The sequence below is a fragment of the Oryctolagus cuniculus genome, chromosome 16 (genome assembly GCF_051225735.1).
Source record: "Oryctolagus cuniculus isolate XC-2025 breed Fujian yellow rabbit chromosome 16, ASM5122573v1, whole genome shotgun sequence".
NCBI classification, from domain to species: domain Eukaryota; kingdom Metazoa; phylum Chordata; class Mammalia; order Lagomorpha; family Leporidae; genus Oryctolagus; species Oryctolagus cuniculus.
Genome location: NC_142882.1, coordinates 24,273,821 through 24,298,355, shown reverse-complemented (window position 1 = coordinate 24,298,355; position 24,535 = coordinate 24,273,821). Strand labels below are relative to the sequence as shown.

Genomic DNA, 24,535 nt, shown 5'->3' with positions numbered 1-24,535 from the left:
AATCTATATACAGGGTGACCTAGCAACACCATCAGAAGAATGCTAGAATGAATAAATTAATTCCATAAAATTGCATGATCAAAAACAAAATCAAAATCAGTAGCACATCTGTACACCAATGGTGAACCCACTGAGAAAATAAACTGTACGTACAGTATTTACACAGTGACCAGAAAATATAATACCTCAGAATAAATTTAACCCAAATTGCAAAAGTCCTCTATAATAAAAATTACAAAACACTGAAGAAAGAAATTTAAGAGGATATGAGGCTGGCACTGTGGCATAGCAGGTAAAGCCCACTGCCTGCAGTGCCAGCATCCCATATTGGGTGCCAAATGCCTGGCCGCTCCACTTCCAATCCAGCTCTCAGCTATGGCCTGGGAAAGCAGTAGAAGATGGCCCAAGTGCTTGAGCCCCTGCACCTGTGTGAGAAACCCTGGAAGAAGTTCCTGGCTCCTACCTTCAGATCAGCCCAGCTCCAACCATTGTAGCCATTTGGGGAGTAAACCAGCAGATGCAATCAATCAATCTCTCTCTCCCTTTGCCTTTCTGTAACTCTGCCTGTCAAATAAATAAATAAATAAATCTTCATAAGAAAAATTTAGGGGGCCGGCGCCATGGCTCACTTGGTTAATCCTCCGCCTGTAGCACTGACATCCCATATGAGCACTGGGTTCTAGTCCCAGTTGCTCCTCTTTCAGTCCAGCTCTCTGCTGTAGCCTGGGAAGGCAGTGGAGGATGGCCCAGTGCTTGGGCTCCTGTACCCACATGGGAGACCAGGAGGAAGTACCTGGCTCCTGGCTTCAGATCAGCGCAGCGCCGGCCATAGCGGCCATTTGGGGAGTGAACCAGCGGAAGAAGACCTTTCTCTCTGTCTCTCTCTCTAGACGTCTCTACCTGTCAAATAAAAAAAAATAAAATAAAAAAAGCAAGAGAGCAAACTCATGGCCCCTAGCTATTAAAAAAAGGAAGAAGAAAAATTTAGGAAGACACAAAAACTGCAGACTTCCCAAGCTCCTGGGTTGCAATTGCTATGGTTGAAGTTTTTATGCTATCCAAAATAATTTACTGATTTAATGGAATTTGTGTCAAAACACCAATGAAATTCTTCAGAGGGACCAGTGTTACGGGTCAGTGGACCAAGCTGCCACCTGCAATGCCAACATCCCATATCAGAGCAACAGTGTAAGTCCCAGCAGCTCCATGTCTGATCCAGCTATCTGCAAATGTCCATGGGAAAGCAGCAGAAAATGGTCCAACCGCTTTAGCCTGGCTTTCAATATGGGAGACTCAGATGGAGTATCAGGCTCCTGGTCTTGAGCTGACATAGCTTCAGCCATTGTGGCTGACTGAATCAGAGGACAGAGGTCTGTTTCTCTCTTTCTCTCACTCAGCCATTTAAATAAGTAAAATAAATCTTTTTTTTTTAGAGAGAAATTCTTCAACGAACTAGAAAAAACAAACCTACAATTCACATGGAATCAGAAAACTCCCAAATAGCCTAAGCAATCTTGAACAATGTAACAAATTTGAAAGCACCACAATATCTGTTTTCAATACACTTACAGAGGTAGTATCACCACTGGCATAAAAACAGACACGCAAAACAGAACAGAAATCCCAAAACAAACCCACATACCCACAGGCAACTGATCTTTATAAAAAAGAACCAAGGGGCCAGTGCTGTGGCCTACTAGATTAAGCTTCTGTCTGTGGTGCCAGCATTCCACATGAGTGTCAGTTTGAGGCTTGGCTGTTCCACTTCTATCTAGCTCCCTGCTAATGTGCCTGGGAACATGCAGAAGGCTACCCCAGCACCTGTGTGGGAAACCCAGAAGAAGCTCCTGGCTTCAGCCTGTGGGCCTGGCAGCTGCAGCTATCTGGGGAGTAAATCAGCAGATGGATGACCTCTCTCTCTAACTCTGCCTCTCAAATAAATAATTAATTAAAGAGAAAAGGAACAAAAATACAGTGAAGAACAGTCTCTTCAGCCAATGGTGCAGAGCAAACTGAAAATCCAAATGTACAAAACTGAAACTACACCCCTACACCTTTTACACTTAGTCAACTCAAAGTGAATCAAAGATCAAAATAGAGGATGGGGCCGGCACTGTGGCACAGCGGGTTAACGCCCTGGCCTGAAGTGCCGGCATCCCATATGGGCGCCGGTTCTAGTCCCAGCTGCTCCTCTTCCAATCCAGCTCTCTGCTGTGGCCTGGGAAAGCAGTAGAAGATGGCCCAAGTCCTTGGGCCCCTGTACCTGCGTGGGAGACCTGGAAGAGACTCCTGGCTCCTGGCTTCAGATCAGCACAGCTCCAGCCGTTGCAACCATCTAGGGAGAGAACCAGCGGGTAGACCACCTCTCTGTCTTTATCACTCTGTAACTCTTTCAAATAAGTAAAATAAATCTTAAAAAAAAAAAAAGGAAAAGAAAAGAAAATGTGAATTATCCCAGGCATTATGGAGAACAGCACATTCATAAAATAAGGATAAAAATTGGTCAAACATATGGCATAACTACCTTGTGGCTGACTGTGTGTCAGAAAGACATGAAATCAATGTATCAAAGATATGGATAAGGGAACATTATTCAGACATAAATGCTGCAAAATGGGTAGAACTGCAGATCATTAAGTGAAATAAGCCAGACACAAAAACACAAATATCACGTTGTTTGTCATATAGGAAAGTGAAAAAATAATGCATCTGAACATGGAACAGGCTGGGGGTTGAGGATTGAGGGGGTTGGCTCTCAGGTGCCAAAGTACAATAAGGTAGAAGTAAATTCTAGTGTTCCATGGTGCAATATAGTGACCACAGTTCACCATATTTATACTGTGTGAAAAACTGGAGGAGAGGAGCTAGTCGAAAATGGAAAGGCTGGGTATCTGGCTTGGTCAGCTTATATTCAATACAAGCTTATGTTCAGATACTGCACTATGGCTGGCACCGTAGCCACTGCCTAATTTGCTAGCATCCCATGAGTACTGGTCCAAGTCCTGACTGCTCTACTTCTGATCTGGCTCCCTGCTACTGCGCCTGGGAAAGCAGCAGAAGATGGCCAGGTACTTGGGTCCCTGCTGCCCACATGGGGTACCCAGATGAAGCTCCTGGCTCCTGATTTCAGCCTGGCCATTTGCAACTCTGGCCATTGCAGCCATTTGGTGAGTGAACCAGTGGATGAAAGATCTCTGTCTCTTAACTCTAACTATCACTCTTCACTCACTCTCACTCTAACTCTAACTAACTCTATCTTTCTTTAAGATTTTACTTTTAGGGGCTGGCTCCATGGCTTCATGGAGCTTCTTCTGGGCCTCCCACTAGGGTGTAGGGATCCAAGCATTTGGGCCATCTTCTGCTGCTTTCCCAGGTGCATTAGCAGGGATTGGAGTTGGAGCACCTAGGACTTGAATCAGTGTCCATATGGAATGCTGGTGTTGCAGGCGGAGGTTTAACCCACTATGCCACAATGCCAGCCCCTTTACCTTTCAAATAAATAAAATTTTCTAAAAACAAATATTGTGCAATATCCTATAGTAATGTAAAAGTAGGGCATGTTTTTAAAAATTGCTTAAATAAATGTTTTAAAAATCAGAAGCATCTCTATATACTAACAAATGAACTATCTTTAATAGAAATTAGAAAAACAATCCCATTTATAACAGTATAAATTATCAGTTAGGAGCCAATATCTACCAGTACTGTCAGGGAGTTAATCAAATACCCAGTTCTATCATCAGTAAGTCAAGGTGGAATTTTCTCTTGAATTTTCTATTTTTTAAACATTTATTTATTTATTTGAAAAGCAGAGTTACAGAGAGAGGGTGAGGGAGAGAAAAAAAATCTTCTATACACTGGTTTACTCTTCAAATGGCCACAACTGCCAGGCCTGGACTGAACTGGGTCAAAGCCAGGAGCCTAGATCTCCATCTGGGCATTACATGTGGGTGGCAAGGGTGTCTGCTGCTTTCCCAGGCACATTAGCAGGCAGTTAGATTGTAGGCAGAGCAGCCAAGACTCAAACAGGTGCTCATATGGGAAGGTGGCACCTTGGGCAGTGGCTTTGCCTGTTCTGTCACAATGCTTTCTCCGCCCCTTAAATTTTCTGATTAGCCCTTATATGATTTACAACTAAGTATTCTGAAATTCTGAAAATGCCACTATTTTAAAACTAATCTTGAAGCCAGATGGAAGGATGCTTATGCTGTTTATTCATTGTTAACACTGCTATCAATTTACAGGCAGGGCGTTCAACCTTGTATCTGTGCCTCTCAGTTAAAATAGAGATTGCAGGTGGATATTTAGCCCAATAGCAAAGAAGCTTGGGTCCTTCACTGGAGTGCCTCAGTTCAAATCCTGGCTATGGCTCCCTTGTAATGTACCTGGGAAGACAGCAGGAGATGGCCTAAATACTTGGGCCTCTGCCACCCATGTAGGAGACCTGGATGGAGTTTCAGGCTCCTAGCTTTGGTGTGGTCCATCCCTAACCATTGCAGCCATCTGGGGAGTGAACCAGCAGAAGAAAGATTGCTCGCTCGCTCGCTCGCTCGCTCTCTGTCGCTCCTGCCTTTCAAATAAATAAATTAAAAAAAAAAAAGTTATGTGAAAAAATGCATATCATGATTAGCTTGATTTATCTAGTCTGCAGCATATAAATATTTCCAAATTTCATTTTATATGCTAAAGACCTGTTTGTAAACTTAAAATACATAAGTATTTTTAAAAGATAAACATAAATGGATTAGGGGCCTAGATAGCGGCATAGCAGGTTAAGCCACTGCCTGTGACACCAGCTCAGGTTCCACTCTGATCCAGCTTCCTGCTAAGGCACCTGAGAAAGCAGCAGAAGATGGCCCCAAATCCTTGGGCACCTACACCTATGTGGGAGATGTGGCAGAAGCTGTTGGCTCCCAGTCTTGGCCTGGTCCAGCCCTGGCTGTTGTATCTATTTGGGGAGTGAACCAGTGGATGGAAGATCTCTGTCTCTCTGTTACACAGCCTATCAAATAAATAAACCTTTTAAAAAGACAGATTAGGCCAGTGCTGTGGCTCAGCTCACTAAGCTAATCCTCCACCTGTGGCGCCGGCACCCCGCGTTCTAGTCCTGGTCGGGGCGCCAGATTCTGTCCCGGTTGCTCCTCTTCCAGTTCAGCTCTCTGCTGTGGCCAGGGAGTGCAGTGGAGGATGGCCCTGCACCCACATAGGAGACCAGGAGGAAGCACCTGGCTCCTGGCTTCGGATCAGCGCAGCACAGCGCAGCACACTGGCCGTAGCAGCCATTTGAGGGGTGAACCAACGGAAGGAAGACCTTTCTCTATGTCTCTCTCTCACCGTCTAACTCTGCTTGTCAAAAAAAAAAAAAAAAAAGACACAGATTAAATATAAATATATACAGAAATATACACCATTATAACACCAGTCTAATTCTGAGATTCGATGATTGTTTATAGCCCTTGTCTCTTCATTGAGGAACAGTGTTTTTTTTCTTCATATTATTTGTTGAACTCTTTTACTTAGTGTAGGGTTAACTTTAACTGAAAACAGATCTTTGTAAAAATTAAGAGTGGGAATGTGAGAGACAGGAGGAAGAAAGGTTGGAGCAAGGGTGTGAGGGAAGGTAGGGTGGGAAGTATCACTATGTTCCTAAATCTGTATAGATGGAATACATGAAACTTGTATAGCTTAAATAGAATTGTTTAAAAATCAAAAAAGAAAAACCAAACACCCATCCAAAGAAAACTGGAATAGTTATATCCATTTCAGACTAATCAGGATTTAGGTCAGAAAAATATAAAAAGGTTACATAAAATGCAGCAGGCAGTTCTCTAAAAAGACATTAAAATGTTTTATGTCTCTGAACATAACAGAGTACCAAACTACATAAGGCAAAAGCTTATAGAACTGCAGAGAAAAATAAATATACCAGTATCTAAATAGTATAAATAAATACACCAGTATACACACTAAGTGTTTATTAGCAATGATTAATCACACAGATACCACTGCAAGGAAAAAAAATATCAATAAACAAATTCAAAACTTTACCAAAGTGTAAAATAAAAAAACTGCACAAGTTTGAAGGTTATATGGTTAATCCACCTACTCTACTAACGCTTCCTTTGAAGCCTGAATTTATTTACGATCTAAAAAAAACAATATTTTCCCATTATGTAAAAAGATACAAATACTATGCATTAACACTTAAGAAATCAAAACAAAAAGACAGACATCGTCACCAACATCAAAAATAAACTTCAAACAATCTAAGTTCCGTAAACAGCAGAAGCAGTGAAGGAATTAGGTGACTCACAACCACAGCAGCATGCTGTGTACGCAAAAGCCTGAGCTAAAATAATAATAATAATAATAATAATAATAATAAAGAGTATAGTATCAAAAGGTAACATCAACGCCTTGAAAATTCACAAAAGGCAAAAAAACAAACAAACCTCTCCTTTGGAAAAAACAGACAATAAGTTACAAAAAACACCAAAAGAATCAGGGCTTGGCCACTCCTGGGGGCAGGGGTAGAAGAGAGCAGGAAGCCACCCGAACTGACCAAGGCCCATGTATTCACTTGGGTGGCAACTCTATGGGTGTTTATATCGTTCTTGAAAATCAGCAGAAAAGAAAGATGTCAAGAATTCTCTTTCCCTTTTCAGGCATTATTGAGTAAACCCAGGTTCCATGCAAGAAAATAAAAATCCAACACTCAAATCACGGCACATAATTCAGAAATCAGTGGGGAAAGCAGAATTAGAAGGCCCCAAGTCTCACCCAAAATCAGCTTAAGGTTCTCACCTAGGGCTGCCTTTGTTTGACATCACTTTTAACACTCAATGTGTGATGCTGGCTGATCACCCACCGATTCTCCCACTCCCACCAATCACCAAGCAATGCAGTTCTAACACCAGCTAGATTCAGCAGGGACCTCAGTGGCTAAGGGCCACTGCGGATGCCAGTCCACCTAGACTTAGCAGTGGATAAAGGCTCACTCCCACCACACAGTCCCACGCAGAGGGCAGTCCAGTCCATGTGTTGGCTCTTTCTGCTCCCCTCTCCTCATTCCAAAGTTATCCAGGGATCCCATCCAACCAGGTCACTAATGCAAGCTTAGCTACTGTCTGAAAGGGGTGTGCCTTAGGTAGAATCAGAGCCACTCCTATCACTCAGAAAACTCCATGGGACTTGGGATCTCTGTGCCAGAAAGTGAGGGCAAATCCAAATAAATATTTTATTAGACCAGAAACCTCCCCCCAAAAAAACCTCTTAAATTCATAAACTTTTTGTCATCAGAATCTGATGTTCCCCAGACATTCCCAATTGGCACAAACTGTATCCTGACAGAACCAGCTCCGTGGACGCAAAACCAAACTGCTGTGTGCCCAGAGTGCATTTGCTTTTCGGGTCTCACGTCACTTAACTGGGGTGGGTTTTCTTCCATCTTCATGGAAGTTTTTCCTCCCTTCACAAGGCTGAGAGAATCCAGACTCCATGAACCACTTTCGGCTTTTTTTTCCCCTTCAATCCCAGCATCCGCTAAGGTAGCTGATAATTATATGTCTCCAAGGAACGGGGATTATAGTTAGGAGGAGAAATTTTACTTTCCCAAGGTGTTAGCAGTAGAGATGGAAGGGACACAGCAGAGGCCCCGGGCTCAGGGCACCGCTACTCCCACGAAAACCTCTCCTTCTTCCACGTTCCCCAAGAATGACAGGGGCTTGCCAATCACTCCAAACTCCTAGGGACTCTGACCCCTTGGGACATCCTGCACCATCACATCATGATGTCTTTACCTGAGACAAGGAAAAGAGAGGTCTGCTGCCGAGATACCCCTCTATGAAGTGTCTGTCCTTAAGGAAAGGGAGACGGGCAAAGATTTTAGATTAAATGTATTTCTGCTTACTTGAAAGGCAGAGAGAGACACCGACAAAGAGAGATCTTCCATCTAACTGGCTCACTCCCCAAAGGGCCAAATCTGGGGCCGGCTGCAGACAGGCGCTCACGACTAAAATCTGCATTTCCCACGTGGACAGCAAAGGACCCCAGAACTCGATCCATCCTCACCGGCCTGTCTCCCAGGCCAAGCCCTGTTAGCAGAAACCGGAAGTAGAGCCAGCACTCAAACTCGGGCATTCCGATACAGGACTGTGGCCACGCCAAGCAGCGCCTTCATCTAGCATCCGCTCAACCACAAGAGTTTTTTTTAACGCTGTAGCATCACATGGGTATGCTCGGCCTCTCTCTCCCATGAAATGCGCACCAACAGAAAATAAACTTTCCAAAGAGCTGCTGGCTATTCTCTGGCGGAAAAAAACATATACAGAAGTTCAGTTACGCATATCAAGGGGGACGCAGCTCACAAGTCCCCCGCCCCGGGCAGCACGGAGAAAGTTCTAGTTCTGAGCTGAAATCGCCCGGGGCGGGGTCCCGGCTGCCGGCCCAGCTCACTTTCTGCAGCCCACAGGGCCCCGGCCGCACACACTCACGACTTCCCACCTTCCAAGCTGCCCCCGGATGCTCCTCGCAGCTTCCGGCAGCGCGGGAAGCTCACAGAACACCAGCGCCGGGGCCACCCAGTCCCCTCTGAACTGTACAGGCGGACAACGCCATGATGAGGAAGATCTCGCGGGATTACCGCAGCACCGCCTCCTGGCGCGCCTGAGTGGCCCGTTTCCACAGCCCGTGAGCACGCACGACGTCAGGGAAGACGCAGCCAATCAGCATCGCCCCCAGCACGGGGGCGGTTCCCGTGAGGTGTCTTCCGGGTCGGGGAGGTGAGCGAGGAGGCCTGTCTGAAGCCGCCTTATCCGCCAGGGATGCGGGCCTCCAGCCGGCAGGGGGCGCCATCACCTCCCTGACGACCTCACTACCTGTGAGCTTGCGGGGCGGAGGTGTCTGGTAATCCGCTTCCGGTGAGTTACAATTCCCAAATATTTGATTGCTGGGTTCAGAGCCCTTCTTTTTCCAGGATTCTTTTTCTCTTGGGCCATTTACAAGGTTTTTTTGTTTTGATTTTTTTTTTACATAGCGATTTGAATAGTGCTTAAATATATTACATCGGCGGATCCTTCATTTCTTTCCTAGTCTGTATTTGGTCGTTTAACGTTGTTTCTTGCTGGTACGTAGTAACCCGCTTGCTTGTATGTAGTCTCGCCTGGTTCTGTTATCGGTGGTTTTTTTTTTAACTTTGGATTATGTGGGATTATGTAATAGTGTCATCCGCATTCACTGACTGGTTTTCTTAAGTTTCCTTTGTGTTTTATTTTCCTGGCGACGACTCCAGTACATGCTAAGGAGAGCGACAGGAGGTAACTTCTCTAGAACATTTAGTCCAAGTGACCATGTGTCTTGCATTTCTCATCCACGTGGGAGATTCACAAAATTTATTTTATCATGACTTAACTATTATTTACATAATTTATTTTTACATAATTATTTCCCATCTACATGGATGATTTATATAATTTAGATTGTAATCCACGTATGCATTTTCTACTGTATCCATTTTGCTATTAGTCTATTATGCATCTGCATATGCTTTAATTAAAATAATATTTTGCTTAAAATAGTTACGGCTCTGTTTATAAAAACAGTTGTTCCTTAAGTACCATTTATGTCCTGAACTGATGGTTTCATCCGTGTGATGTTGGATGCACAGAAGAGAGTCAGACATATTCTGTTTATCTCCACGTTGGGTGAATCTGTGAAATTTATGAATGTCTTTTTTTCTTCCTTAAAAGTTTGGAACGCAGAAAACATACGCACTACGTTCAGGTTGGGACCAGGTCTCGCTGCTGTGTGGGCTGCCCACTGTGCCCCACTAGACCAGCCACGATAACCTTTAGGTGTGTGCGACCAGCAAAGCCCTGCCTTTTCTTACCTGTTTGTGCTCTTGCTGAGGCTCGGGGGCTGCTACCTGGTGGGTAGTACAAGTCCCCCCAGAGTAGGTGGTGGCAGAGTCACCTGGTTACTGAGCCAGGGTGGCATCCGCTGACCATCGCAGGTGCCTGGGCAAGCAGTGTCGTGAGATGGGGCGAACCTCGAAAGACAAGCGTGACGTCTACTACCGCCTGGCCAAGGAGAACGGCTGGCGTGCCCGCAGTGCCTTCAAACTGCTGCAGCTGGATGAGGAGTTCCAGCTCTTCCGAGGTGTGACGCGGGCCGTTGACCTGTGTGCAGCCCCGGGCGGCTGGAGCCAGGTGCTGAGCCAGAAGACTGGGGGCCAGGAGGGTGGCCAAGTGTTGGCTGTGGACCTGCAGGCTATGGCTCCACTACCAGGTGTGACCCAGATCCAGGGGGACATCACCCAGCTGTCCACTGCCAAGGAGATTATCCAGCACTTCCAGGGCTGCCCTGCAGACCTGGTGGTGTGCGACGGGGCTCCCGACGTCACTGGCCTGCATGACGTGGATGAGTACATGCAGGCCCAGCTCCTCCTCGCAGCTCTGAACATTGCCACACACGTCCTAAAGCCGGGGGGCTGCTTCGTGGCCAAGATCTTCCGAGGCCGGGATGTGACGCTGCTCTACAGCCAGCTGCGCATCTTCTTCTCCAGCGTGCTCTGTGCCAAGCCAAAGAGCAGCCGGAACTCCAGCATCGAGGCCTTCGCTGTCTGCCAGGGTTATGACCCTCCTGAGGGCTTCAAGCCAGACCTGAGCAAGCCCCTGCTGGACCACTCATACGACCCAGATTTCAACCAGTTGGATGGACCCACCCGTGTCATTGTGCCTTTTGTGACTTGTGGGGACCTCAGCGCCTATGATTCGGACTGCAGTTACCCTCTGGACCTACAGGATGGCTCCAAGTACAGGTACACCCCGCCCACACAGCCCCCCATCTCACCCCCATACCAGGAGGCCTGCACGTTGAAGAAGATGGGCCGGCTAGCTAAGGAGGTCCGCCCTGAGGATGGCCCCATCAGCAGAGCAGCCACAATGCCCCAGCCCCTGGACACCCAGCTAGCCCCTGAGATGGAAGGCAATGAAACTGAAACAAACTGTTCATGTTGGCGTGGTCAGCTGGCAAGCTGATAACAACGCCAAAGCTGCTTGCTATCAGGAAAGCCAGAACTGGAGTTGAGCCTGTTTTCAAGATCATGTCATCATGGGGTCCAAAAAACAAGCCACGTGTTGGAATCTGCAAGGCCACCATGAAGACGCTAAGGAAAGAAGTAGCCTGAAGACTGAGGCCTCCCCCTGATCTCTGCCTCTCCAGGGTGTCCTAATTATGTCCACAGTTTCCCCTGAAAGCACAGATTTTTCAGCCGGATGGAAATCAGGGTATGCGTGAATGTGATGGAGGAAAAAGTTACCTATTTTCATGAATACTGAAATTTAGCTTGATTCCCGGATGCTAAATAGGCATCATCATAATAATAGCCTATGATGTAGGCTTCATGACAACATGTCAAGATGCCTTGTAAAATCGGGCAGGTGTCGTGGCATAGCAGGCCAAGCTGCCGCCTGTGATACCGTTGCTGGTAACAAATCACAACAGGAAAAACAGTACCTGTGATTTTCCCACGAAAACAAAATACCATTTTTATGTTATGTTCCAGTTGGATGTGTATGACAATATTGTTCATATTTGTCACCACTCTGAATGATAGCAGATTTTATAACTTGATGTTCTAACTAATGTTATTGCAAAAAAAAAAAAAAAAGCTTGGAACGCTCAGTAACTCTACCCTTGAAATTTTGCTGGTCAGTGTTTTTATTAGTTGGTTGCTGTGATTTTTCCAATATAGATTAAACTTACTTTATATGAGTTTCCTGTTCTTTGTATATTTTTGTTTTGATAAATTGGCTTCCAAAATTCAGTAGATTTTTGTCTGTTTTAAAAATGTTACTCCTAGTGAAGAAAATCCTCTTAGTACTTTGTGAAGGTCTATAAACTCTAAATAATTATTCATTTTGATTCCTGAAATTGGTTATTTGTGTTACCTTTCTCTTTGTTTTCCTTAATCACGTTTGCTAGTTTTTGTTAGTATTGTGTCAGCTTTAAGAACTCCTTTTTTCTTGTTTGTTTTTATTGTATTTCATAATGCCTGCTGTTATCTTTTTTTTATTCCAGTCTTCTAGGTCGATTTACCTGTAGCCAGTTTGTCTTTATCTTTCTGCCTTTCCTGTTGGTCCCCATGCCAGGTGCCTTCACCCCACAGAATGTGTGTGTCTGTATCCCCTGATCTGCCTCAGGAGTCTTCACTACTGTGACAATTGGATCATCTGTTGATCTGCTGAAGGAATCTTGATTTCCTAAAGCTTTCGTCATTGTGAATAAAGCCATTTTATGTACTGTATGTATATTTATAGATATCCTATTAATGTCAGGTTGTTTGAGGCCTAAGTTTTGTTTTTATACCAGTTGGATAAAAGTAGAAGGACATCTTTGCTACATCATATGGTGATGCTATTGTAGGCTTCATGACAACATGTCAAGATACCTTGTGAAATCAGGCAGGTGTCGTGGCATAGCAGGCCAAGCTGCCGCCTGTGATACTGACATCCCCTATGGTCACCAGTTTGTGTCCCAGCTGTTCCACTTCTGATCCAGCTCCTTTCTAATGTTCCTGGAAAAGCAGCAGAGGATTGTCTGAGTTCTTGGGCCTCCGAGTTCTTGGGCCTCTGTACCATGGGGGAGCCCTGAAAGAATCTCCTGGCTCCTGGCTTCTTCTCAGCACAGCCACAGCTGTTGGAGCCATTTGGAGAGTGAACCAATGAATGAAAGATGTCTCTCTCTGTCTCTGTGTGTGTGTGTGTGTGTGTGTGTGTTGCTCACTAATCTGCCTTTCAAATAATCTTTCAAAAAATTTGTAAATTACCACTGTACATTCTAAGCAGAAATGAATGAGATTTTTATGATATTTTCTGTCCTTTTTTAAAAAAGTTTTTTTTTTTAATTTTTTATTTGAGAAGTAGAGTTAGAGGGAGTCTTCCATCCACTGGTTCACTCCCCAAATGGCAGCAACAGCCCCAAGCCAGGAGCTTCTTCTGGGTCTCCCATATGAGTGCAGGGGCCCAAGGACTTGGACCATCTTCTGCTGCTTTCCCAGGCCATAGCAGAGAGCTGGATTAGAAGAGGAGCATCCAGGACACGAACTGGCGCCCCTATGGGATGCCGGCGCTGCAGGCTTAGCTCGCTATGCTGCAGTGCTGGCCCCCGATATTTTCTATCCTTGTAAACCATTGTCATTGTCATGGGTGTTTATTTCTTTTTTTTTTTATTATAAACACCCTTATACATGTGTAGTGTATCTGTCTCATTGCTGTGTTAACTTGCAGTCACTTAATGCACAGTTTATTCCTTCTCATAATTTGCTAATTCAACACATCTTATTTCTTTATTTCTGGTCTGTGTTTGGTGCAAAAGTGACTTTTCATATATATACCAAGTTTTAAATTGGGGAATTTATTTTTCTTATTGTTGAGTAAATTCTTAATAAATTTTAAATGCATTGCCTACATTTCCTCAAATGGGGCTTATCTTCTGCTATTTGTACAGCATCTTTTTATCTTTTTTTTTTTTTTTCGACAGGCAGAGTGGACAGTGAGAGAGACAGAGAGAAAGATCTTCCTTTCCCATTGGTTCAAAAAATGGCCACTGCGGCCGGCGCACCATGCTGACCCAAAGCCAGGAGCCAGGTGCTTCTCCTGGTCTCCCATGCGGGTGCCGGGCCCAAGCACTTGGGCCATCCTCCACTGCACTCCTGGGCCACAGCAGAGAGCTGGACTGGAAGAGGAGCAACCGGGACAGAATCTCGTGCCCCAACCAGGACTAGAACCTGGTGTGCCGGCGCCACAGGCGGAGGATTAGCCTATTGAGCCGCGGCACCAGCCAATGTACGGCATCTTTTTAAATATTTATTATTATATTAAGGGGCGGTGAGATGGAGAGAGAGTGAGAGAGAGATTTTCTATCTGCTGGTTCACCCCCAAATGTACACAACAGCCAGGTATGAGCCAGGAACTTCATCTTGCCCCCCAATATGGGTAGCAGGAGTCCAAGAAACTGGACCTATGCTGACTTCTCAGGCACCTTCTCAGGAAGCTGAGTCAGAGTAGCTGGGACTCAAACTAGCACTCTGATTAGGGGTGTGGACAACACAAGCAGCTTAACTCATTGCTCCACAGTGCTGATGCCCTGAAGTGTGGGCATCTTTAATTTAACAAACTCTGCATTATCTTTTTTACAGAGTATGGTTTAAGTGTTGTGTATAAAATGAATCACTAAACACAGAGAGGTTAAAACGTGTCAAATATTCTTCCTAAGAAAGCATGTCTCTTTAATAAATTACACATGAGTATTTCCATTTCAATAAGTCTTTCATGAAAAAAATAACCCAAAAAAGTAAGTTCTTATTTATATTATGTGGTATATAAAGTGATATAATGTAAAAGTAGAGATCTGGTATTTTTAATATTTGCCAAATTACCCAAAATTAAATTCATTGCACAAAATCAAAAATATTAATTTTACTGCATAGGTTTTCTCAACAGTTTATCAGAACAGACAAAAAACACTAACCATTCCCAAAAGCTACAGATAAGTAGTCTCTACATTAGAAAGCAGAGAAATATTAACCCCCAAGAGTTCATTTTACTTATGAGTTGGCATCACATGTCTAGAAACGCTGGTGACACCAAAACAACACAGCGCAGACATGACCAGTCTGTAAATGTGATGACACTGGTACAACATGGATCTTGCTGATCAAGCAGAACTATTTCTTGTTGCAAATGTTTTGAGGAACAATGCTCAAAATTGTACAAAAGTTGAAATGAAGTTAGCATGTAAAGGGGGAACATCAAAGCTGCTAAAAGTCTTTTACCTTGTTTACAAATGGTATCCTTATAATTCCCCAGAGGGTGGGAGTATCTTTGTAGGAAAAATAAACTGATTGCAAACTGTGTTTCCTCCATCAGAGTCACTTGCAGATCTTGGTCTGCTGTTATATCTGTCTGTCTAATAGAGATACAGATACAGATATAGATACAGATACAGATACAGATATAGAGAGAAGATGATGTTGAAGAAGGAGGAGGAAAAATATTGAAATATAAATCCAGGAAAATATATACAAATATACATGGCAAAACTTTGAAAAACTGTCAAAAGAAAATGTAAATTGGTGGAATATATGCCTTTTTAATGACCAAAGGACACAACACTATTAAGATATCCATTCTTCCCATCTAGGTGCAATCCAATAAGTGACACTTTTCCAAACCTTGAGAAGTCTAGAAAATATTGAATAAGAGCAACCTTGAGGAATAGGTAATTCCTGACTTCATGCTTCATCATAAACCTGTGGTAATCAAGAGACTTTGGTGTTGAACAAAGAATATGCATGTGGATAAGTGGAATGGCATAAATAGCTAAATACTTGTACTTAACTGATCTTGGTCAAAGGAACAGGGGCAGTCCCTGAGGAGTATATAGTCTCTCCAGCAAGTGGGGATGGTGCAAGTGGATGACCACGTGGAAAAAGAGAAGAGACACATGCTTTGCATCTATCTTACAAACTCACTCAACATACAGAATAGACTTCTATCTAAAATGAAAAATCAACTTAGCCCAGTAGAAATTACACAAGAAAATTTCTAAGAATTCAAACTTAGAAAAAAAAAAGTCACTAAATGTTGGCAACCTACCAAAACCCAAATATTGTAAAATATAGGAAACTCCTGTATAAATTAAATAAGTTGAATTAGTGCTTGAAAAATCAAAATAAGCAATAAATAACAAAATTCCATAAACAAAATTTCAGGGCCAAACATACAGAACATTCCAGACTTTTGAGGACGAAAAAGATTCTCAATTTCACAGATTTCCCCACAATGGCAATAAGCAGAAACATTTTAATTTCCTTTCTGAATCCAGCATTCCATAGATGACATAGATCAGGAAATAAAAAGAACATAAAAAAATCTCTTTTTATAAAAACAGCTAAAATATTCAAGGAAAATTTTTGGCAAATATGAAAACATAATAGATCATTGACAAGCAAGATACACTACAAGATGGTTAGCATTCCAAAATAAATGATGTAAGTCATTCAAGTGGGTGACTAACACAAGAATAAAATCACATGATCATTTAGATTAAATGTTAAATTACATTTAGTTTATTATTTGCATATCACTATAAAATTAAACTGTTAGCAGAGTAGTAAAAATAAGCAACTCCGTTATTTGGATGAAGGCTGTCTATAAAAATGTATACCAAATAGCATAATAAACACATAACATTTAAGGCTGTTTCCCTGGAAGGCTCCCTCCTCTATCTCTCTTCAACATTGTTCTGGATGTGAAGTCAGAGAAATTAAAAAAAGAGGTAATGTGGGGCCAGCATTGTGGCATAGCAGGTAAAGCCACCACCTGTGACACTGGCATCTCATATGAGCACTGGTTCAAGTCCTGGATGCCCCACTTCTAATGCAGCTCCCTGCTAATGGCCTGGGAAAAGCAGCAGAGGATGGCCTAACTATTTGGACCCTTGCCACCCACGTGGAGACCTGGATGAAGTTCCTGGCTCCTGGCTTCCTCCTGGCCCAGCCCCAGTCATTGCTTCCATCTGAGGAGTGAACGAGTGGATGGAAGATATTTCCCCCCCTCCTCTCTCTCTCTCACACACAACACATACGCTAGAACTTGGGGCAACGTTTTTGACCAAGGTTCTGTGGCAGCATCTTGTGTCCTCCTTCTGGTTGGCCGAGGCCTGGAGTGGCACTGAGCCCATGTGACCAAATAAAAGGAAGTGCAGAAGAGGCCAATGCAAAGTGGCTTCTATAGCACACCGCTGCAGATAACCCATTGACCCATTAATCACATGATTGGATTTGTCCCAGTCATTACATATAAGGTCCCATGTGTCCCACCTCTTAATTTCTTACAATTGGGATTAAATTTCCCCATGAGTTGCAGGGGGATAAGCCGTGTTCAATAGAAAGGATTAAGCTGGTGCCTGCGGCGCCGGCACACCAGGTTCTAGTCCCAGTTGGGGCACCGGATTCTGTCCCGGTTGCTCCTCTTCCAGGCCAGCTCTCTGCTGTGGCCAGGGAGTGCAGTGGAGGATGGCCCAAGTTCTTGGGCCCTGCACCCCATGGGAGACCAGGAGAAGCACCTGGCTCCTGGCTTCGGATCAGCGTGGTGTGCCAGCCGCGGTGCACCGGCAGCGGCGGCTATTGGAGAGTGAACCAACGGCAAAGGAAAACCTTTCTCCCTGTCTCTCTCTCTCACTGTGCACTCTGCCTGTCAAAATTAAAAATAATAATAATAATAAAGAGCATTAAGCCAAAAACAAACAAAAAACTAAATGTCCAGATATCCTCCCACGTTGCCTGATACCCACCGGCCCCTGAAGTTTGCAACACTATCATGTTTTCCCCATGGCACATTTTATTCAGCTTCAGTTAAAATACTATTGCTTAGGGGTTGGCCCTGTGGTGCAGTGGGTTAAAGCCCTGGCCTGAAGCACCAGCATCCCATTTGGGCGCCGGTTCTAGTTCCAACTGCTTGTCTTCCGATCCAGCTCCCTGCTGTGGCCTGGGAAAGCAGTAGAAGATGGCCCAAGTCCTTGGGCCTCTGCACTCAACATTGGAAGACCCAGAGGAAGCTCCTGGCTCCTGGCTTCGGATTGGCACAGCTCCGGCCATTGCGGCCATCTGAGGAGTGAACCTCTAGACCTCTCTCTCTCTCTCTCCCTCCCTCCCTTTCTCTGTAACTCTTTCAAATAAATAAAATATTTTTAAAAAATACTATTGTTTAAATAATTTAAATATTGGGTGATTACAGGGTGGTGGAATAGAGACAAAGCAGACTGCTCTAGCCTAGAGGAAAATAGTAAAACAAACAAAAAAAAAAGTGGAGAAAGTGCACTCTCGGAGAGTTGGAGGGAAAGCTGCAGTGGAGATTCTGTGGAAGGTGCAGACACGCAGCAACCAGCACAGACACAACACACAACCCTGGCAGCTCTGAGCTGGCGAGAGCACCATCTTTGGAGAGCAAGGTGAGATCAGACTGCAGTGGCCCATGCCACTGGTGCTATAGCCAGAGGCAGAGCTCAGTAGTCTACAGTGTCTTTGAGTCCAGCCCAGAGCTCTGAGATCAGGGTGCCCATTCACCCAGAGAAAAAGAAAAGGGGCACATCTCTCTCTCTCTCCCCATTCCTCCCACAACAGTGCCAGGCAACCAGCTGAGAGACAGTGGGCACCATTTTGGATATTAGTAGATAACAGCTGTTGCAGCTCTTGTGCAAGCACCCAGCAATTGGTGGGGAGAAAGAGCCATTCTGACAGTACCAGCTGCAGAGACATTAAAAAAGAAATTTACTTACTTGAGAGGCAGACTTAGAGAGGAGAGAAAGAAAGGTCTCCCATCTTCTGGCTCACTCCCCAAACAGCTGCAATGGCCAGAGCTGGGCTGATCTGAAGCCAGCAGTCAGGAGCTTCTTGAGGGGCCCCTAGGCAGGTGCAGGTTCGCAAGCACTTGAGGCACCCTCTACTGCTTTCCCAGGCCATCCACAGGGAGCTGGATTGGAAGTGGAGCAGCCAGGACTTGAACTGACACCCATATGAGTTGCTGAAGCCGCAGCCAGATGCTTAACCTCCTACGCTACAGTGCTGGCCCATGCAGAGACTCTTGTACATGCCCAGGAACTGGTGGGGAGAAGGCATGATTGTGAAACATGTAGGGCTGTGGCCAGCAGATATTGTGCAAGCACTGTGATCCAGGGATTTTGCCAGAGGGAAAAATCCATTTCCCCACTGACTTTGAGTCTGGCTGGGAGGATTGACAGGAGGTCAGGCACCCACATATGACTCTGAGGTGTCCCCAACCTCTCAACATACCACCTAAATGAAACACCTACAGGCAGATGGCTCTGGGAGCCTCTCAGCCTCTCTGTGGATGGGACAGGCTAGTGGGGCAGAGTGGATTCTCTGCCCTAACCTTAACCCTAACCCTAACAGTGGGAGCCCTGTATGCTGAGACTGTGGGAGCTCTGTGACTGCATGAGAGGGTGCAGGGGGTAGCTGGGTCTCTGGACAATCACTGTGTGTGGCTCCACATGCTCAGAGCTCCCTGATAATCTTTTGAGTATAAAAGTGAATTGAAAATAGATCTTTGTAAAAATTAAAGAGTGGGAATAAGAGAGGGAGAGGGAAGAAGGGTGGGAGTGTGGGCAGGAGGGAGGTAAGGTGGGAAGTATCACTATGTTCCTAAATCTATATATGTGAAATACATGAAATTTGTGTACCTTAAATAAAAGCTATTTTTAAAGATTCATTTATTTATTTGAAAGAGTTACAGAGAGAGGAGAGGCAGAGAGAGAGGTCTTCCATCCGATGGTTCACTCCCCAATTGGCTACAACAGCCGGTGCTGTGCTTATCCGAAGCCAGGAGCCTCTTCTGGGTCTCCCATGCAGGTACAGTGGCCAAGAACTTGGGCCGTCTTCTACTGCTTTCCCAGGCCACAGCAGAGAGCTGGATTGGAAGTGGAGCAGCCAGGTCTTGAACCAGCACCCATATGGGATGCCGGCACGTCAGGCCAGGGTGTTAACCCGCTCTGCCACAGCATCTGCCCCTAAATAAAATCTTTAAAAAAATACTGTCTCACCCCAGCTAGAATGGCTACTAACAAAAAGACAAAAAACCAATGATGGTGAGGATGCAGAGAAAGGGGAACTCTCGTACACTGTCGATGGGAATGTAAATCAGTGCAGCCCTTGTGAGAAACAGCATGGCGTTTCCTCAGAAATCTAGATCTAGAACTGCCATGGAACCCAGCAATCCTACTGTGGGTATAAATCCAAAGGAAAGGATATCGGGATGTCAGAGATACCTGCACTCCAGTGTTTCGTGCAGCACTGCCCACACAGCCAGGTGTGGATCAACCTAGTGGCCTCATTGGTACATGCATGGATGAAGAGCATGTGGTTATGTATACACAATGCAATAATACTCATCTATAAGCAAAGAACTCACAGATGAGCCTGGAGGACATTGTATTAAGTGAAACAAGTCAGCACAGAAAGACAATTACTGTATGTTCCCACGTACAAGTGAAGGCTGAGAGAGGTGATCTCATAGAAGGAGAGAGTAGAACAGTGATTACCAGAGTCTGGAAAGGGGAGGAGAGAACTGAAGAAGCATTGGCTGGTGGGTACAAGGGTGCAGATAGGTGGGAGGAGTGACGTGTAATGATTGCAGCACAGTGAGGTATCTGATTAAAAAGTTAATTAATGGTGTGTCTCAAAATAGCTAATAGGATTCTGAATGTCCCCAACACAAATGACAAATATTTGTGGTGATGAATATGCTAATTAATATGATCATTATACATTCTATATATACTAAAAATAAGAAAATAGCAAAATAAAATTAATAACACATTAGTAAGTGAAGCCAACAGTAATGTTCTTCTACTTAAATATATATTTATACATTTTCATATATATAAATAAACTATTAATTACATTTGTATGTAAGTCATAACATGCTTTAATTCACAAAACTATATTGTACTCTGAACCAGACATTTATATTAATTAAGAGTGTTTGAAGTGGTGGGGCAGACCTTTTGTCACGGCGGTTAAGCTGCACTTGGTATGCCTGCATTCCATATTGGAGTGCTGGTTTGAATCCTGGCTGTTAAACTTCTAATCCACATTCCTGCTAATGTGTCTGTCAAGCAGGAGATGATGGCTCAAACACTTGAGTTCCTACCACCCACATGAGTGATGGAAGTCCCTGCTCCTTGATTCAGTCTGGTCTTATCTTTGTGGCCATTTGGAAAGTGAACCAGAAAAAAATTCTCTCTCTTCCTCCCTCCTCTCTCTCTCTCTCTCTCTCTCTCTCTGTGTGTGTGTGTGTGTGAGAGAGAGAGAGAGAGAGAGAGAGAGAAAGAGAGAGGGAGAGACACTCCGCTTTTCAAATAAACATATATATTCAAAAATGAATATTTTTTAAGGTTTTCTTTTTTTAACTTTTATTTAATGAATATAAATTTCCAAAGTATGGCTTATGGATTACAGTGGCTTCCCCCCCAATAACGTCCCTCCCACCCGCAACCCTCCCCTTTCCCATTCCCTCTCCCCTTCCATTCACATGAGGATTCATTTTCAATTCTCTTTATATACAGAAGATCAGTTTAGCATACATTAAGTAAAGATTTCAACAGTTTGCTCCCACACAGAAACATAAAGTGAAAAATAATAGATGATTTTTTAAATGATGATGAAATCAGATCAGACCTATTGTCATGTTTAATCCCAGTGAGAGTCAAGTTGGGAATTGCTAATTTCTTCTTTTTTTTTAACAGAAGATCAGTTTAGTATACATTAAGTAAAGATTTCAACAGTTTGCACCCCCATAGAAACACAAAGTGAAATATACTGTTTGAGTACTTGTTATAGCATTAAGCCTCAATGTACAGCACATTAAGGACAGAGATCATACATGAGGAGTAAGTGCACAGTGACTCCTGTTGTTGACTTTACAAATTGACACTCCTGTTTATGGCATCAGTAATCTCCCTATGCACCAGTCATGAGTTGCCAAGGCTATGGAAGCCCCTTGAGTTCTCCGACTCTTATCTTGTTTAGACAAGGTCATAGTCAAAGTGGAGGTTCTCTCCTCCCTTCAGAGAAAGGTACCTCCTTCTTTGAAGACATGTTATTTCCACTGGGATCTCACTCACAGAGATCTTTCATTTAGGGTTTTTTTTTTGTTTTTTTTTGTTTTTTTTTTTTTGCCAGAGTGTCTTGGCTTTCCATGCCTGAAATACTCTCATGGGCTTTTCAGCCAGATCCGAATGCCTTTAGGGCTGATTCTGAGGCCAGAGTGCTGTTTAGGACATCCGCCATTCTATGAGTCTGCTGAGTATCTCGCTTCCCATGTTGGATCACTCTCCCCTTTATTTATTCTATCGGTTAGTATTAGCAGGTACTAGACTTGTTTATGTGCTCCCTTTGACTCTTAGTCCTTTCATTATGATCAATTGTGAACTGAAATTGATCACTTGGACTAGTGAGATGGCATTGGTACATGCCACCTTGATGGGATTAAACTGGAGTCCCCTGGTATGTTTCTAACTCTACCATTTGGGGCAAGTCAGCTTGAGCATGTCCCAAATTGTACATCTCTTCCCTCTCTTATTCCCGCTCTTATGTTTAACAGGGATCACATTTCAGGCAAAGAATTTCTGGAAAAGACCCGGGAGGCACAGGCAGTCAAAGCCAAAATCAACTATTGGGATTGCATCAAATTGAGACGTTTCTGTACTGCAAAAGAAACAGTCAGGAGAGTGAAGAGACAACCGACAGAATGGGAAAATATATTTGCAAACTATGCAACAGATAAAGGGTTAATAACCAGAATCTACAAAGAGATCAAGAAACTCCACAAAAACAAAACCAACAACCTACTTAAGAGATAGGCCAAGGACCTCAATAGACATTTTTCAAAAGGGGAAATCCAAATGGCCAACAGGCACATGAAAAAATGTTCAAGGTCACTAGCAATCAGGGAAATGCAAATCAAAACCACAATGAGGTTTCACCTCACCCCGGTTAGAATGGCTCACATACAGAAATCTACCAACAACAGATGCTGGCGAGGATGTGGGGAAAAAGGGACACTAACCCACTGTTGGTGGGAATGCAAACTGGTCAAGCCACTATGGAAGTCAGTCTGGAGATTCCTCAGAAACCTGAAGATAACCCTACCTTCGACCCAGCCATCCCACTCCTTGGAATTTACCCAAAGGAATTTAAATTGGCAAACAAAAAAGCGGTCTGCACCCTAATGTTTATTGCAGCACAATTCACAATAGCCAAGACCTGGAACCAACCTAAATGCCCATCAATGGTAGACTGGATAAAGAAATTATGGGATATGTACTCTTTAGAATACTATACCGCAGTAAGAAACAACGAAATCTAGTCATTTGCGACAAAATGGAGGAATCTGGAACACATCATGCTGAGTGACATAAGCCAGTCCCAAAGGGACAAAAACCATATGTTCTCCCTGATCGGTGACAACTGACTGAACACCAAAAAGGAAACCTCCTGAAGTGAAATCGACACTATGAGAAACGGTGACTGGATCAGCATAGCCCTGACTGCTAATGAACAACTTAATACATTATCCCTCTTAGTAGTTTTTTTTTGTCTGTTCTACTTAATATGACTGGTTTAATTCTGTAATTAATACACAGTTATTTTTAAGTGTTGAAACTTAACTGAAATGTGATCCCTGTTAAACAAAAATGAATATTTTAAAAAATATTTCAACTCCTCACTAAATTCATCTTCATGTAGATATATAATTCAATACCAATATAACTTAATAATTATAAAGCCACCTCATAAGAATATCAAGGTTATTTGAGCGGACTGCAAAAATTTGTGGTACAATAAAATGAAAACGTGAGTTTATTTTGGTCAAAAATCTTTCAAATATTTGATATTCATACATTTATGAGTATATAATCTCTATAAATAAAATGAAAATATAACTCCTTTGGGCACATGGCAAATTTTAGGGGAATCCTTGATGAAATGGAAAAGGAGGTGTCAATGATAAGAAAATATTGGTGTAGACAGATAATGCAGCTTCCCAAGCGACCCCTAGAATTGAATCCTGGCATTTTGACTACTATGATCTTTCTACTCAACCTGCTGCTTACCCATGATGTGCAAAATTCTTTTAAAAGTCTATTTCCTAAGCAATGGAAAAAGAAGTCTTCAGGACTGGACTGACCCACTATTACCTGAGTCCTGGAAGGTCAAAGCCCTGGACCTGGTGGGGAGCAACTCGGACTAGACTGTTACTGGAATTAAGACTTATTCTATGCATCTGCTCTCCCACAATATGGCGCTGGGAGAGGAGGAAACAGCTTCTACTCAGCTGCCTCCAGTTCAACCAATAAACAGCAGGACCTGCTCCTGATTGGAGGAGAGCAGTGTACTTGGCATGTGGGTAGCAGAGTTGGGATTGGTGGAAGAGGACTATAAAGGAGGAGAGAGACAACATGCACCAGGAACATCTATCTGAAGGAACACCTGTGCAGCCCCCGAGAGAGCCAGCCGGTGGTGTGCCGCTCCCCCGCGGAAGTGGGGAAAGTGGCAGGGGGAACCGCCCTTCCACGGAGGTGGAAGGGACGGTAGCCAACCCAGAAAGAACCAGCAGCAAACCCGGGGAGGGCCGAGCAGACAAAAGAACTGCGCAGGGTCCTGTGTCGCTCCTCCACCAAGAGGGGGAGCGACATAATGGTGCCGTGACTCGGATATGAAGCCTAGGCAGGGTTTAGTGTCACTCCTCCACGAAGAGGGGGAGCGACAGACCTGCACTTGGAACTGCTGGCTTTCCTTGACAACAGTGGTACTGGGCCCAGTTCTCCCATCTTCATAACAATCAAGAATGTATTTTATAAGAACAAAGTAAAATTCTGGTTATGATTCTCCCCCTTGCAGTTCCAAAAGTGGGTGAAAGTATTGTGCATCCACAAGCTTTCAAGGCAGAAATAG

General features: G+C 43.9%; 1 protein-coding gene and 1 long non-coding RNA gene across 13 annotated transcripts in view; one reads left to right on the top strand and one right to left on the bottom strand.

Moving 5' to 3' along the window:
- Nucleotides 1-8,724, bottom strand: part of LOC138845632 (uncharacterized) — a 31,916-nt gene extending 23,192 nt beyond the window's left edge. For 3 of the 9 annotated variants that reach the window (XR_011382833.2, XR_016222868.1, XR_016222871.1), the window contains exon 1: nucleotides 8,503-8,724. This is a non-coding gene — a long non-coding RNA (uncharacterized LOC138845632). Of the gene's footprint in view, nucleotides 1-463; nucleotides 565-793; nucleotides 901-2,263; nucleotides 2,412-8,502 lie in introns of all 9 variants that reach the window. The other 6 variants (XR_016222867.1, XR_011382835.2, XR_016222873.1 and 3 more) reach the window with 6 other exon arrangements.
- Nucleotides 8,725-8,753: 29 nt separating this feature from the next.
- On the top strand, nucleotides 8,754-12,304 carry LOC100350453 (tRNA (cytidine(32)/guanosine(34)-2'-O)-methyltransferase). 4 transcript variants are annotated; one of them, XM_089315958.1, is made up of 3 exons: nucleotides 8,941-9,124; nucleotides 9,290-9,314; nucleotides 9,747-12,304. In XM_089315958.1, exon 3 carries the CDS (start codon nucleotides 10,035-10,037, stop codon nucleotides 11,034-11,036), a length of 1,002 nt encoding a protein of 333 aa, XP_089172084.1. In that variant the 5' UTR covers nucleotides 8,941-9,124; nucleotides 9,290-9,314; nucleotides 9,747-10,034; the 3' UTR covers nucleotides 11,037-12,304. The 4 variants fall into 4 exon arrangements, with proteins under 4 accessions (XP_051693825.1, XP_051693824.1, XP_089172084.1 ...); XM_051837865.3 differs by lacking the exons at nucleotides 8,941-9,124; nucleotides 9,290-9,314 and adding an exon at nucleotides 8,754-8,918; XM_051837864.3 differs by having other exon boundaries at nucleotides 8,912-9,314.
- The last annotated feature ends 12,231 nt before the right edge of the window (nucleotides 12,305-24,535 follow it).